This window comes from Doryrhamphus excisus, linkage group LG10, assembly GCF_037039965.1.
Source record: "Doryrhamphus excisus strain RoL-2023G ecotype Guam linkage group LG10, RoL_Dexc_Guam_v1.1, whole genome shotgun sequence".
Lineage (NCBI taxonomy): Eukaryota > Metazoa > Chordata > Actinopteri > Syngnathiformes > Syngnathidae > Doryrhamphus > Doryrhamphus excisus.
In genome coordinates, this window is record NC_136366.1 from 16,202,884 (window position 1) to 16,219,228 (window position 16,345).

The window sequence follows — 16,345 nt, forward strand, 5'->3', positions numbered from 1 at the left end:
GTGGGAAACTAATTTGCCAAGAGACAAGCATCAGGAAAAAGTGGTAAAGTCCTCGAGAGCGCTTGTTAGTGTGACCAATCACATCGGAGTGGGTGTGCCGGGAGACGGACTGAGTAGAATAAATTAACAGACTGTTTTGGAAATCCAAGGAAATACAACTAAATTAGGTTTAGATTCTGGAAGATCTAGAAAGCTTTGTGCGGGTTGTGTTGTGTGGCTGCTCTATAGGAGTGCACAACTCAATACAAAGGGCTGAAAAATGCATAATAGGTCCAATTTAACATCTCAAAATTTTTATTCTTGCCATCTTTCAACTGGTTCCTAAAATTTTTTTATCAGGATCCTCTTACTGCGTCCCGCTATTTGAGGCACTGATGTTTCTGTGCTTCACTTTTAACTTTTAGGATGGATGACACAAGAGTATTTAAAAATGTTTTGCATTACACCACCAGATGCTTTCACCTTTGGAACAACCGCCACTCAACTCCATGTTCCTCGAGGCACCAATATCAGTTTTCCAAACAAAAAGCAGTCCCACCAGCAGCACATTCAAAATGAAGGCCTAACATCGCTGACTGTAGTATTTGTGAACACCATTTATTTACATCATACAACTTAATCTGTATTATTGGAAGATTACACACACATACTGCGGTATATAAATAAAGATGTTTGTACAAACTTGCATGACTAAAAGGGTAAAAAAAACACACACATAATAAGCAGCCAGCCCTTGCACCCCCCCCCCCACAAAAAAAACAACTAAAAATCAATGAAAACAGAACACTACTCACCTGCTAATATAGTCATCCACACCTTTTCCCCACAAAAAAATGTGTTTTGGTACATGTGTAACTCAACATTCCCAACATTGTGAACATGTAAACACACATTTAAAACAGCAGAAAACATTCCCAAGTGGAAGAGAGAAAATACTAGTGGGACAAAACCCTGTAAAGGCCAAACAATTCAAGTTTAGGCTCTCTTGTCATGACACTACACACATTTGGTGTTACAAAAATAAAATAAAAATACAGTGGGGATATGATAATACGTGTAGTAACAAGGACGCAAGGCTAACGTGCCAACATTCAGATCTCTCAAACACAAACATGCACACACACACAGCTGGTTTAGCAACATGGTCATGTGGGGAGGGGTGCATCCAGTGGCTCAGACTTGAAAATGCAGGGTGCAATATCTGACCAGTCAGATGAGCAAGTGGGAAAAAAAAATATGGTCGGATTGAATATGCACTTTGATACTAATACCAGTTGAGCTCCAATACGGTTGGCTTTGGCGTCATTGGCCAAGGACAGTACCAGCCACAGGATGGCAACCGTCAAAGGATTTCTATGAAACGATGAGAGGTACACAAAATGGATTCATGGATTTTCTTCAGCATACAAATACCATACAGTAATACGGGTCGCCTCATCCCTCGGATACACACGAGTACATACTGTTCCTCAACACCTAAAAAAAAACACACACACAAAGAAGGAAAGCTGGAAATCTGTGAAAAAAAAACATTCTTGATTGTGAACTAACAAAAAGGGTCCACGGGGGAAGTTGGGCTCAAGTCCATTTTTGCAAAGCCGATCCAAGTAGTTCAAAGTTTTTATATTCTCTGGATCTTGTCAGCAACAACCACAGGGTTCTCTTTGCGAATCTTTGCAGCAGCTTCGGCTTTGTAGTCGTACGGACAGTTGTGTTTGTCTGAGTAACGATGAAGGCCACAGAACAGGTTCCCACAGCGGCAGTCGAAACCTGGAACACCACAGGATATATCAGTTTGAGGTTGCTGAGAAAATTAACCATGACAGTATCAGCCAGCCAATCACAGGGCACATATAGACAAACAACCATTCACACTCACATTTATACCTATGGACAATTTGGAGTCGCCAATTAACCTAGCATGTTTTTGGAATGTGGGAGGAAACCGGAGTACCCAAAGAAAACCCACGCATGCACAGGGAGAACATGCAAACTTCACACAGAGATGGCAGAGGGTGGAATCGAACTTGGGTCTCCTAGCTGTGTGGCCTGCGTGCTAACCACTCGTACACCATTAAAACAGATTTTTTAAATCAAATTATGTGTGGAACAAACCCGCCCAATCAGGCAATCTGCATTCTCAACTGTCAACACTGAGACATCCCAAGTTGATAATAACATAGTACTACAGTATAAGCATACATACAGTACATACACGGAAAAAACTCAAACCTTGCAGCGAGGTCAACACAAGTTAACATATGCTTGTAAATACTGTAATCATTCTTACGTGGCGAGTACCTATACATTTTATATAGGGGCTATTCGTCAGCGACTGAGCAAATGACAACTGTATTTAGCTCATTGGCTTCCTGTTGCGGGCAAGCAGGAGTGTCATGGCGACTAGAGCCAGTGAATGTGTTACAACAGGCAGCATTAACAATCCACGTTGATGTCACTCGAGGATGTTTTTTCTTTGGCGCATATCACGTAATGCTTGTTGCTCGCCAGTGTGGCATGCACCTGAGCTCAGGGCTTGGGCTGCTGGGATGTTTGCCTGGAGAGTGGCAAGGTGTACGCGCATGTTCAGCAGTACAAGTACGTGCCTGTCGGTCATTTTCCAGGAGGGGAAGGCACTGAAGAGATAATGCATTTACCACTTTGTTGTACTGCCTCATTTCCCTATGCCTTTCAAAATTAGCAGAGTGCATCTTGAATACAGGAAGTGAACAAAAACATCATTCAAACATCCTCACTCCCTCCACCCAGTCGCTGTTCCTCGGCAAGACAATTCACTCACCTTGCCTCCAGTGCTGCCCACATTTATGAATGTGAATGAATATTTGGTAGTGGTCGGAGAGGCCGTAGCCGCACATTGGCAGCAGTAGCTGTGCCTACAGATGTTGATTACCACCCCCAGTGTGTGACTGAAGAGTGCTATGGGTGCCTTGAAAAGTACGATATAAATACTAATCCATTATTATTATTAATGTCCGAAATAAATGAAACCATTACCAAAGTCCCAAAAATGGATTGGTCGATCGCAATCCACAGTTTGGAGACGCCTGGTTTAGAGTATGAAAAATAGGCAGGATAATGTCAGGGACCTATGAAGCCATGAGCTCTTTCAATTACTTCCGTTTTCTGCTACTAAGTTCCATGTCATATGTTTAAACAAAGCTTCAATTTCCTTAATACTAAGACATTACCTGCAACTACCCATATTGATGAATGAAATAAGACTGAAGGGTGCGTACACTGGCATAACATTTGGTTCATAATGGTATTCGTTTTGTTTCTGCTGGTATGTGAGCAGTGGCATGCTCCATACAGCAACAAGCATGCTAGCTCAATCCTAAGGCGATTTGGAATGAAACCTTGCTGGTTATGCAAAATGTGGTACATCGCCTTCCTCTAATACTCGTAATTTAATACCATTCCTCAGGAACAGTCACTCACGACAGAAGAGGTGTTTAATTCAATGATTGGATTCATTTAGAGTTTCCTGCTTTGCACTTTACTTTGTATATCATCAGTGTTTGTGAAATACATCCAGTGGCATCACAGTAAAAGAAGCATCATGTGTTCATTCATTCACGTGATGAGTTTGAGGAAAGAGGTGCTGTGAGTGTTCACTCGACATTGGCAATCAAGCGTTGGACACATTTTCATGTGACTCACCTGTAAGGCCAACCTTTTTGCGGCACATAAAACAACGGTTCTTCTTAGGTTTGGGGGGGTCTGGAGCTCTGGACACTTCACTGCCAGCAGTGGAGGATTGAATATCTATGTCTGTGGCCACTGGAAACAAGCAAAACAATTAACAATTTACCATTTTTTCCCCCAAAAGGAATCATAGAAACCCAATTAATCCGTTTAATCCATCTGTTGTTGATGCAGTCTTCCTGTACATCCTCCATCTTCCTCCTTTACAATGACTTCTTTTTTCATATTCAATAGTGTTACTTGAAACCTTCTTTGGCCCAAGAGCGGATGATTTACCAATGTTAGCTGTAGAAGTTTGTACTTGGTCTTAGGTGTGTGATCAAAGATGGCTGAATCATCAACAATGCTTTTACCCATATCTATTATGGTAGTGTACATTGATGTCATCTTTTATTCTTAAATGTGTTTTGCACACAACATCATGCAGTACACAGCCTACAGGAGCTCTGCGGGGACACGAGAGACCGCCACCGCTTTAAGAAAATAGAGTGGTGTGAAAAGGTGTTCCTGATTTTTTTTTTTTTAGCATGTTTGTAAATTGGCAGTTGCTTTTTCAAATGTTTCAGATCAAACAGATGAAATATTGTCAATGACAACAATGTGGTGAACCTTCCCAGGAGTGGCCGGCCATCCAACAAGTCACAAAAGACCCCACAACAACATCAATGGGTGAATTACAGTTTGATACACGCCCCACTTTCTGTAGTTAACAGAAACATACACTATATCAAAAGTAATGAGTTTCAAGCAGCTTATCAATGAACATACTTAGGTATAATTTTTTTTTTTACATTTTAGCTGTGCTGATCAGTTAAAAACCTGCTGAAATATGCTGTTTTTGATTTTTCAAGGTAGAATTTTTTTTACATTTTAGCGGTGCTGATCAGATAAAAACCTGCTGAAATGTGCTGTTTTTGATTTTTCTACTGTTTCAACTGTTTTTAACAGCTACTGTTGGGATTTAAAAGATCAAACAACAACAAAAAAAACACCAGACACATAAAAGGCAATAGTCAGATAACAGCCAAAAGCTGACAATTGAGAGAGAAACCAGCCAGATGTTCAGTCATAGCCTGGCTTTTAAATCTACAGGTGCCCTAGGCTGCAGCATTTAAAACAGTATCTCTGTTTGTGCATATAAATACACAAACATGTCAACCCCCACACTGTTTCAGACTCAAATAAACCATGATAAAGAATGTTTGGATACCTACCAAGCTCTGTAAGGTCTGCTTTGCTAATGGATACCTCTGTGTCCTCTGAGGTAAGGCTCATCGCAGTCATCTTTTGTGTTACGGAAATAGTCGACATCCCACTGCAGTGGAAAGAATCATAGCAATACACACAATAGCAATGTTAAAAGTTGTGACAATCATTATGTTCTACGTATCAAAGCCTAAGTGGCACACAGACTTTCGAAACACAGCTTTGCTCTGAAAAGAGAGGACCTTACCTGAGCGTTTCGGTGGCAGCAGCCTCTGCTGAAGCTGCTGCCTCAGCTGCAACCTCTGCTGCAGCCACCGCCGCTGCAGCAGCATTATTCAAGGTGGCCTCTAACCTCTGGATGGCTGAAACTTCTACTGTGGAGCCACTGCTGCCGCCTGTGGGGGAAGATGCAGGTTGCAAAACAGTTGAAAGGCGAGATAATCAAAATATAAGCACACATAAATGGCATTGACTGGCATGTCTTATGAGCCGTGCTGTACATCGGCACACTTAAAACCTAAAGTCAGTTTTGCTCGGGTAGTGTCTGCTGGGGTACACTTCGCTAGTCGCTGCATGACTGGATGTGGACCAGGGCCTGACAAGTGTGAAAAGCTGTGTTTTACCCGTTCAGACACAAATACCAAATCTGAGTTTTGGAAAATCTCTACTTGCCATGTCCAACTATAGAAATTTGATGATGACGTCATCTAGATAAAGACATGCCATCTGCATAAAGACATGAAATAGTCTTTAAGGATCACAAGGTGAGCAAAGAGTAATGGCCGCTTAATAAATAATAAACGTAGAGGATGAAAATGGCAGGTCCGACAACCTGTCAACCTGTGTTCTTACACCAAGTTAGTCTGCATGAATACATTCTTGTATGTGTCCGTCATTGTTGCGCTGCTCTGTTTTTGCATGGCTGTGTAGCCGATGAACAATAATTTGCTATAAAGAAGGCAAACACGACCTTGTGAAATTACTTCCCAGTAGCCTGCCGTTGACACGCTCTACTCGATTGTATCACTCCGCCAGAACACCCGTTCATAATATATATAGTGTTCGCGACAAGAGCATTGTGAGTAAGTTTATTACTGGCATCACAGGTTTGATGTATTGCTAGTGCAGGATCGCCGCGCTTCCCATTATTTTCATGGAACAAAAAGTAGGCTTGGTACTCTTGGCGGTATATTAATTGTGTTTGATGAATATTTGGACACTTATACTGCATTTAGATGAAGCAGTATGAAGAAATGAGTCTATAATCATGAGAATTTTCAAGTTCCAACAACATTTTAACTTTGGTTTTAGTGTTCATTTTACTTGTCAAACTTTTTTGGACTAGATTTGTTCTAACTTCTTCCAAAATCCCTTTTCAAAGGACTTCCACAAGCCAGAAGAGCGCATTTATGTTGCCTTTTCCCTCTGAATTCACTCGATGTCTAGGTACAAATGCGCTTTTTTCAGTGTCTGAGCCGGTGACAACTGAAACCGGATAGTGTAAAGGCTAGTTGAAAGGAGTTCAGGTGGACATATGAGGCTAAGAACTTTTGTCCATGCAAGTGGACATAATAAAAGAGACACAGCGGGTCTTACCCACAGCACTCAGCGAACTGACTCCTCCATTGTTCTGTCTTGACAGGTGCTCCTTGTGGCAAACAGAGCACATGCCATTAGTCCTGGGGTTGCCATAGAAACCACAGCCGGTAGCACAGAGCATGGGAGCTGGGCTCTGATTGGTCTCCTGTGCCATAGCGAAGTCTGAACTGACCTGGAGACACACACAAAAATGCACTGTTTTTACACCAGAAAAGTCACCCACTGACGTCCTCCACTTGGCAACTTAAACCACTCAAGTTGTCTTGACAAGCATCACAATTGAACAGGCTCATAATGACTTAGTCACAAACTTTGTCAGTCTGCATGTTGTCTCGTCACTACTTCCTGAACTGTACTCTTAAGCATTATGGGAAATGCAGTTTTTAGCCATAAATTTGTATGCAAGGTTCAAAACACAATAAAGTAGCTTGTACACCGGAAATCACAGTATTTTTAATATTAATTGGATTCTACATTATTTCTTATAGAAAAATTACATCGGCTTGAGTCTGACATTCAAGGTACTATTGTACACGATCCCAGTACACAGTTATAACTTCAATCTCTGTGAAAACAACAGTTGAACTAGTTGCAACTCCCAGTATTCCAACTGAACATTTAAGTGGGACAAATATGGTACCGTTACGCTGGCCTTGATCCAAACAAGTCTTAGTCCATAAAAGACACTCTGACCTCACTTATGGGGATAAAATTAATCTTGTTAGCTTTTTAAAAAAAGTCCAAAGCTAAGTCTCTCCTGTAAATGGTTAAGTGACATCTTCACATTCACTTTGTGCACTTTTTAGACATTTTAGCCACTCAACAACCAAAAAAATGCTAAGGGGTTAAAAGACTTGCGGTCACATCCTTTGTAACAGAAGCAGATCTAACCAGCGTGCTTATAGCATCCAGACAAAGACCAACCAGTCTACTATGCGTAAAAGCGCATGAAAACGCTCACTGCCACAATACACAATACAATATAACCATTATCTGACCAATTAATCCCGATGTAAATCCATTTGTTTAAATCACCGCTTTAGTCCCTTCATACAAAAACAGCAGGCCACACTCGTGTATCACACACACAAAATCCACTGAGTCATGCTAGCACGCTAGTGTCTGTCTCTGTGGTTCTCTAGCTGTTAAATTCAATTAGGTGACGACTTAGTGGGGATGATACATGGAAAAATACATATACTACGAATACTGTGATGTAAACGATCCAAGTCGTGTGCTTTGAGTGAATCCCGACACGACTTTATCGTGCCCGGTAGCGAGGATTGCTAACGTTGGGTAAATAAACCGAGCGAGGAGCTAAGCTTATAGCTAGCCTTTGATGTCTCTTTTGTGTGTTGGTGTCTCTAATAGAATAGAATAGAATTACAGCGATCGTGAAATATTGATAAACGCTTCTCGGTTACTTTGACTTGAGCAAGATAAGACTGATTTAACTATCATGGATAACGACGTACAACACCAAAGCTCCGGGAATCAATCAACAGTGACTGATTCAATTCAGAAAAGACTGAATTGACTTTCCGGAGTTGTTGATATAACATGTTGGGTTTATGACAACATGATTTCCAAACAAAGACCTTTTCAAGAAGCGAAGTCATTTTCTGCTTATCCGTACGCAACTCACGTCGACGTTTGTGTTCATTAATGGACTTACCTTCTTTGTCAGATGACGGTGGGCTTCTAAAGAATTTAACGGAATTATAATGTTTATTTTAGCACACAACTGGGGTCGTCTATGTAAGGGACTTTCTTAAGTCGTCCGGCACACGGTTGGACCGCACTTCTGTTAGCGTCGTTGACGTAGCTTCATCTGTTTTGTTTTACATGTTGCCTTTGGGGACTCTGTTTCCGGTGACGTCAACGAAATTGCCAGCATGTAATTTTTGGGTTGATTTACTCCCTTTTTTAAAGTTACACAGTTTAGGCAGGTCACTAACTCGCGCCCCCCAGACGCCGCCTTATACGGACTTTGACTCATAGTCAAGAAGTTATTTAAGTATTTTCAAGGGCCGCTTCTATTTTGACCAGCGCAGTTTTTTTAGACTTTACGGTACTGGTTTGCTGGCTCAGGAAATCCACTGACCAATTGCATTCGACTTAAGTTGTCGAGCGTGATACTACCCAGCCAATCAAATGTTCACATTCCAGTCGCTAAATATACGACACCGGAAACACCGATTTTTTAATGTAATTGTCCACTTTTTGTTTTCCATTTATGGCGTTAATTATGTATATTTAATTTCTTTATTAGACTTTTATTTTTCTCTTTTGCAGCACACCGTTGTGACACTATTTCAATCTGGAAATTTACTTGAAATTGATGCCCTAAATAAAAATACATATGAACAAATAAATAAAATTAATTCTAAAACATTGTTTTCAATGTTTAAAACCTTTGAAGTGTGTCATCTATTATTAGGTACACCTGACACAACACAACATCTAAAATTTCAAGCCTTTGATTTGTAATCTTGTAGCTATTTTGCTGGTTATAATGTCATTTGAACTGAAACCCGATTGTATACAAAGTAAATCAGAATATTTAATATTCATATTTTGTGAAGGAAGTGGCATTAACACAATACTTTTCTGTTACTTCACTATAGTTCCTCTAAACAGCTGATTGTCATTGTAAGCTGTGACACCCACACAAGACAGAGTCATTTATTATATATATTTTAATACAATGTGCTCTTTAGTAGCACCAACACAAAATTGTGCTTTTGTCTTTGTTACTGTAATTCTTATTTTCACCACGTGAAGGCACTGGCATTATCACAAAATGTATAATTTGATGCAGTGTCTATTTTCAAAAAAGATAATTTGTATATAAAATATTATTAAATACAATATTACATATTTGGGGGTAAAATACATACTATTTAAGTAACTTTTATTTATTATTATTATTTTATTACATTAAGAACAAGAACCGAAACCGGAAAAAAAGCGGAAGTAACCAGTTATCGCGAGGTTTCACTCAAAAAATAACGCGGGACACCATCTGAACTGTGTACGTTGGATTGCGTCTTAAAATACTTTGAACTACGTCGAAGAACTAAACGGAATTTTCATATTCCTCAGTTGTTTTTTAAAAAAAAACTGATTCCAAAAGCTCCCAACGTTGCTGTCGCCGTTTGCTGTGAACAGCTAAGGTCGAAAGATGGATTATACGGAGGACTTATCTGCTCGGGTTCTTCTTAAAAACATTCTCAGTACTGAACCACCTAGGACTCCTGTCACTCGCAGGTAAGAAAAATAACTTCAATTGTAGTGTATATATACATATGTTATCATAAACTATTAATAATGATATTATAGTTCTGGCAACGTTCCCCGTGGCTGGGAGCAGCATTTTTTGTCCCATATTTTGCAAGTAAGTCAAGGCAACTTGTGTGCATTTACAGAATTGTGATACAATGATGGAAGACCATAGCACTTACTAGGTATCTACTCAGATACTTTGAAGTCATTCCTGTGCTGCTCACATCCAATATATCTACATTGAGACTTTGCTTCTTGTGAAAATTGACTGTACTAAAATGTGTTTGTCCCTATTGTCTTTACTTCAGTGTCTCCAGAGCAAACACTTCCACATTTGTCCGCCGCACCAGATCGAGCATGAAAAATGCTGGTTCAGAAACCCCACAGGACATCTTGAGGCGCAGTCTGAAGCAGAACATGCGTGAGGTGAGAACTGGAAAAACATACTCCTTCTCAGAACTGCTCTTGGTGGTCTTAAACAATGTCTTCTCTCTTTCCAGGGTATATCAAGGACGGGTCTTTCACCTGCTAGCAAAAGAAGAACCACATCGGTCGTGCTGAGAAAGGCAAACACACCAGCCTCATCCTCCATGCTGTTCGACGAGGGAGACACACCGAGGCACATACTCATGAACATTTTGCGTACAGGTGTGCAAAACATTGCTTTTATCTTCACTTTTCAGTCTTTTAACAGCAATTTCTGTGTGCTTTAGAGCCTGTCAAGTCCCCTGTGATTCATGAGGAAGCTGCACCAGTGGAGCCACAGATGTCATTAGCAGACAGCAGTGATGTCACACATTCAAAGTAAACAGTATATTTTTGGTCATTTTTGTTGTGTATTTGTATCATAACTAAATAACAAGTGTTTTTTTTTTTTAAGCATTGGACTGTCTGAGTTGGATCTGCCTGATCTAACTTTTGGCAATGCAGCAAGCGTCGCAAAGAGGCTTACCAGAAAGAGACCACGTCACATCGCCAATGTATCCACTCTTGAAAGGAGGCTCAGGGAAGGAGAGGGTAAGATAAATAGAATTGTTATAAACTTTCTACAGTGGAGTCTACAAATCAAACACAAAATCTGTTCAGGGTTTGTCCATATTGGCTGGAAACACATGACACAGCCTCCTCTAGCTAGGGATTAGTTGGTGCCATCATGTCCATGAGGAAGGAGGGTTTTCCTTCATGATGTCACAACGTCAAAGAACACAATCTCAACTTTTCTCAAAGAATCTCAACATTTACTTTGCGCTCCAAATTTTGCAGGCTCCACTGTACTGTACAGTTATCTCCCATTGTTTGCTATGTTTGGCTGACTAGCTGCTTGTGTAAACAGGTGAAAATGAAGAGGAGGATTTGTCACGAGAGGATCTGTCACTGTCTTTGTCAAAGTATAACAAATCACCCACAATGATGCTGATGCAATAACTCCATGATAACTGCCCTGCTTTGCTTTGCAGCGTCACTTCCCTGACTCTAAAAACGCCCTTTGTGAATGTTCAGACTGAGAAGAAAGGCCTGCAGAGGAGAGTTACTCAACGCCAAAAAATCACACAAGAGGGTTTTGGTGATGCTGTGAATAAAATGCTTTTAGATTATGGTGATTAAAATACATTTCTAGCAAATGTTGAGCCATTATACTGTATGTTGTGCATAACTTGTATTCTTCTCCACTTTTCCCTATCAGGGGCGAGTAGCATGATGCAAGGAGAAGCAGACTTCAGTGAGAGCGCCCAGGATGAGGCTTTAAACTATAAACTGGAGTTCTCCAATGACATTAGCCACTCCAAAACATCCAACGCCCCCGCCTGCAACGTCTCCGTACTTGGGATACAGGACCAGTCCACCATCGCGGCATCTCAGATGCATCTCAGCGGAATTGAAATGGGGCCACAGAGCCAGCTGGATGAAGCAGCAGGGGAAGTTGTGCAAGTGTCTGGAAGCCAGGAGGAGAAGAATAAAGCCCAAAGTGATGCTGAATTGAAGACATCTGAGGAAGAGGTTGACGACAGGCAAGAAGAGGAAGGGGATGGAGTTGAGTCTCAAACTGAAGAGGATGTTGCAGCGTCATCTCAGGAAGAGGATGGCATGAAAGAAAAGGAAGGGGCTCCAGTTGATTCTCAAGCTGACGAGGATCCAGCAGCATCATCCCAAGAAGAGGATGCTGCGACGCCATCTGAAGAAGAGGACAACATGGAAGAAGAGGAAGGGGCTCTAGTTGATTCTCAAGCTGACGAGGATCCAGCAGCAGCATCCCAAGAAGAGGATGCTGTGACGCCATCTGAAGAAGAGGACAACATGGAAGAAGAGGAAGGGGCTCTAGTTGATTCTCCAGCTGACGAGGATCCAGCAGCATCATCCCAAGAAGAGGATGCTGCGACGCCATCTGAAGAAGAGGACAACATGGAAGAAGAGGAAGAGGTTCTAGTTGATTCTCAAGCTGACGAGGATCCAGCAGCATCATCCCAAGAAGAGGATGCTGTGACGCCATCTGAAGAAGAGGACAACATGGAAGAAGAGGAAGGGGCTCTAGTTGATTCTCAAGCTGACGAGGATCCAGCAGCATCATCCCAAGAAGAGGATGCTGCGACGCCATCTGAGGAAGAGGACAACATGGAAGAAGAAGAAGAAGGGGTTCTAGTTGACTCTCAAGCTGACGAGGATCCAGCAGCATCATCCCAAGAAGAGGATGCTGCAACGCCATCTGAGGAAGAGGACATCATGGAAGAAGACGAAGAGGCTGCAGTTGCCACTCAAACTGAGGAGTCTGCTTCAGTGGCATCCGAGGAAGAGGATGCAACTGCTGCCAGGCCTCAGTCTGTTGAAGAAGAAGAAACGGCTGAGGATGAGAATGACGGCAGTCAGCATGAGGAGCAAGGGTCGAAATACGACGTGGAGCGCATCAATGTACAAGCCAGTGCCATCAAGCTGGATGAAGTCCATCTCAAAAGTAACCAGTATCCGAACTCAGACCCCGCTCTACAGCTGGAGGTGAGCAACGGCCAAAGTTACAGCAATCACCTTGAGGATGTGGACCCACCTGAGCAGGAAGAGTGGGAGGAGGAAGACGACGGAGAAGAAGAAGGTCTCGCTCAGTGTTTGAGGTTGGTTTTAAAACTGAACTTCATTAATGTGAATTTATTATATGCAGAAATCCCCATGAAGACTCCAGCATTTGTTCGAGAAAGGAGGAATTTTCAAGTGGATGACCCGGCCTCGCCCACTATTTTAAAGCCTCAAGCCAGGCAAGTCCTATTAAATCATTACCAGCAGCATCTGTTCTAATACAGGTCTCCTAGTATTCAAAACTGACCTGAGTGAACAAACAAGGGTGTTTTCTTTGGGTATATCGGTGATGGCAAAGTGGCAATGTGTGATGATAAACATAGAACCAGAAACTGAACTTAATTCTCCATACGGTATAGACCAGGGATCTCAAACTCAATTTACTTGGGTGGCACTGGAGCTAGGGTCTGGGTGAGACTGGGCCGCATCAGGTTTTCCAAAAAAAAACAAAAAAACGCATTTATTAAAAACAGAAAAATGAATAAACTTTGCTTTGGTTTCGATTTTCCTACAAGAAAAGCTCTGTTAAAACATTCTACTGTTCTCAAATATCTTAGTCTTTATTTTACTACACAAAATAAGATGAAAAATAAAAAACAAATCAAGAATAAAGAAAATCAATCTATTTGTAATTAATAAATAAATATAATAATAACAATAAAACGGCAAATAATAAAAACTTAAGAAACCACATATAGTTGGTGGGTAGACAAATTATTTTCTTCAGATTAAAATGAACAAAGCATTATTAGAGCCCTGTAGACATGACAAAACACGACTATAGTCACATTTATACTCTTTTTATTTACAACATATTGCGCAACTGCAGGGTCTTGAGACACATGCTAACTCGCAAACTAGAGAGCTAGCGACCTAAACGGTAGCCTTCAAGTTATTTCCTTTAAACTTAAATAGCCAAAAACTTACCACTTCCACACGGATAGCGAGGATAACTATTAACAGTTATTTAACCTTTAACATGAACATTAATCAAATGTAATAATTTTTTCTGGGTACATGATACCATACAGCATCCATATCAAACTTGCGCGGGCCGCACTAACATTAAACTTTCATATCAAGGCGGGGGGCTCAAAGTAGTAGTAGGTAGTAGGGCCGCGTGTTTGAGACCCCTGGTATAGACACTCTTATACACAATTTATTAATTCCAGCATTACCCATAAGTGCAATTTTGATGCCGGTGTCACTGTTCCTGCTTTAGTTTTATTTGATTACATTTTACTTAAAGGTTCTCCATCATGCAGTATTGACTTTTTAATTATGTTTATTACAGTTTATGAGCACCACAAACACAAGAAAAAAACTTGTTTAGTCCACTTTTGGGAGACGGTTTTGAAGATGCGGCTTTTCAGGATGTAATAGGAAAAAAACCTTCGCCCATACAGCACGCCCACCAGAAGCAGGCTTGTTTGCATTTAAAGCTACAAACACACAAAACCTGGGTAGGGCCCACTCCAGCGTCAAGGCTAGATTTCATCAAGGCGTTTACCTTGAGTTTACTTTTTTTTTATACAACTATAGTAATGTAGGATGATAATATTTTTGCTTACCATTCTCTCTCAACCCAGCAGTAACACAAGTGATTGTGTATCGTTACCGAAACCAAAACGGGTGAGAAAGCCCAGAAGTGCGACAGTCAAGAAAGACGGCCTTCCTAAAAACTACCTTATGGGTGTCTTCAGGCACTTTGCCAAAACAAAGGTGTCCGCCGACATTTATCCCGTCTTAAATGAGATGTAAGTACCTTCCATTACTTAACTTAATGCTGTGTAACAACTCCTTTTATTTACTTTTTGTTTTTGGCTTTTTCAAATAGAATGGATAAATTCTTTGACCGGATGGTCGACGACCTGGAGGCGTTTGCTGCTCACGCTAAGAGAAAAACCATCGAAGTCGAAGATGTCGAACTATTGTTGAGACGGTGGGTGTGGTCTGTCCTATTTCAAACGTAAAAGTAGCTAAATTAATTTAAAAAAAACCGAGGCATTTAGTAGACGCTCCAATGAGGAGTATTCCACACTGGTCGCTAGGTGTCAGTAATTAATGTTACTGTAATGTTTGGTGAGACACACAAGCACCAGACTTGATTGCCGGTACATAAGGCTTTTTTTGCAGGTTTGGATGATCTCAGATCAGATGCAATAATCCCTAACGCATCTTATTGTTGCAGCCGTAACTCACACTAAAAACTAAAACTCAACACTGAATCCATGACATCACTTCCTGTCTGTGGCACTGGAACACATTTAGGCTATCTTAAATGGCTTTTTTACATTTTATATTATTATATTGAATATAGGGATGTTATTTCATGTCTAGAGGGCTCTAATAATGTTCAGAACCATATTTAGAAGGGTGTAAACAGGTCTTCTATGCTCTACGACAATATTTGATTTATTAATAAGGATCCCTACTTCAAGGAAATTGTGTTTATTGTGATTGATAAACAGCATAGAAGATGGAATGATGTTTATTTTGATACCCGCATAGTCCATGCGGTGCAATTACATTGTGTGTTCCACATGTCTCACTTGTTATTTTTTTTTGTGTAAATGTTGCACCCTTTCAGGCAGGGTCATGTGAATGACAAGGTGCCCGTGGAAGTCCTGATTGAAAAGTACCTACGCATGGACCAGCGCAAGCTCCTGATACCCATTGCAACCAGCGGGAACGTCGTCGTCCCAAAAATGAGGCGATGAATTAAGAATAAGAATGTTTTTATTGCCGTTGGTGTATTAAATAAGTCAAAACCCTCACACAGTAAATAAAACAACGTTGAAAGTCAAGTGTGTCGGAGTACATTACAGGAAAGAGAATAAGAGGAATGTAGAATTCCTTGTAAATATACAGTAGATTACAGCAAATTGGTAGTGCTCTGATATTGACCTTTATTCTTTCATATAGAAGTTATTCATGTAACCTATTGTCCATTAAAACAGTAAGGTGAACTCTTTTGTGTGTCATGTCTTATTAGGTACTCTTGATAAAACATATACTTTGCATCCCGTGCTGGTATTGGGTGTTTCTCTGAGAAGCTGTGGAATATCTGGGGGTTGCTATGATATGCTGTGATGTATTTAGTAGTGTTTGTGATGTGATTTATCAAAGCAATGTGGCCGACTTCTTGTCTGGCAATTGTTCATGTTCCCAATTCAATACATGATAAATTTAAATGGGCGATCGAGTGCTTAGCGCACAGACCTCACAGCCAGGAGACCAGGGTTCAATTCCACCCTCGGGCCATCTCTGTGTGGAGTTTGCATGTTCTCCCCGTGCATGCGTGGGTTTTTTCCAGGTACTCCGGTTTCCTCCCACATTCCAAAAACATGCTAGGTTAATTGGCCACTCCAAATTGTCCATAGGTATGAATGTGAGTGTGAATGGTTGTTTGTCTATATGTGCCCTGTGTTTGGCTGGCGACCAGTCCAGGGTGTACCCCGCCTCT

At 41.0% G+C, this 16,345-nt stretch overlaps 2 protein-coding genes across 3 annotated transcripts; one reads left to right on the forward strand and one right to left on the reverse strand.

The window, feature by feature from the left end:
- Window positions 1-466: 466 nt before the first annotated feature.
- LOC131109979 (AN1-type zinc finger protein 5-like) lies at window positions 467-8,456 on the reverse strand. Its single transcript, XM_058062585.2, has 6 exons — window positions 8,207-8,456; window positions 6,529-6,703; window positions 5,180-5,327; window positions 4,941-5,041; window positions 3,682-3,801; window positions 467-1,770 (listed from the first exon to the last, which is right to left on the reverse strand). The coding sequence occupies exons 2-6, from the start codon at window positions 6,683-6,685 to the stop codon at window positions 1,622-1,624; spliced, it is 675 nt and encodes a 224-aa protein (XP_057918568.2). The 5' UTR covers window positions 6,686-6,703; window positions 8,207-8,456; the 3' UTR covers window positions 467-1,621.
- A 1,076-nt stretch (window positions 8,457-9,532) lies between these two features.
- LOC131109916 (uncharacterized) lies at window positions 9,533-15,833 on the forward strand. Of its 2 annotated transcripts, none has more exons than XM_078794226.1 (12): window positions 9,533-9,801; window positions 10,125-10,242; window positions 10,317-10,464; window positions 10,530-10,620; window positions 10,697-10,833; window positions 11,150-11,204; window positions 11,274-11,413; window positions 11,501-12,898; window positions 12,965-13,058; window positions 14,469-14,636; window positions 14,717-14,821; window positions 15,470-15,833. In XM_078794226.1, exons 1-12 carry the CDS (start codon window positions 9,716-9,718, stop codon window positions 15,597-15,599), a joined length of 2,670 nt encoding a protein of 889 aa, XP_078650352.1. In that variant the 5' UTR covers window positions 9,533-9,715; the 3' UTR covers window positions 15,600-15,833. The 2 variants fall into 2 exon arrangements, with proteins under 2 accessions (XP_078650352.1, XP_078650353.1); XM_078794227.1 differs by having other exon boundaries at window positions 14,472-14,636.
- The last annotated feature ends 512 nt before the right edge of the window (window positions 15,834-16,345 follow it).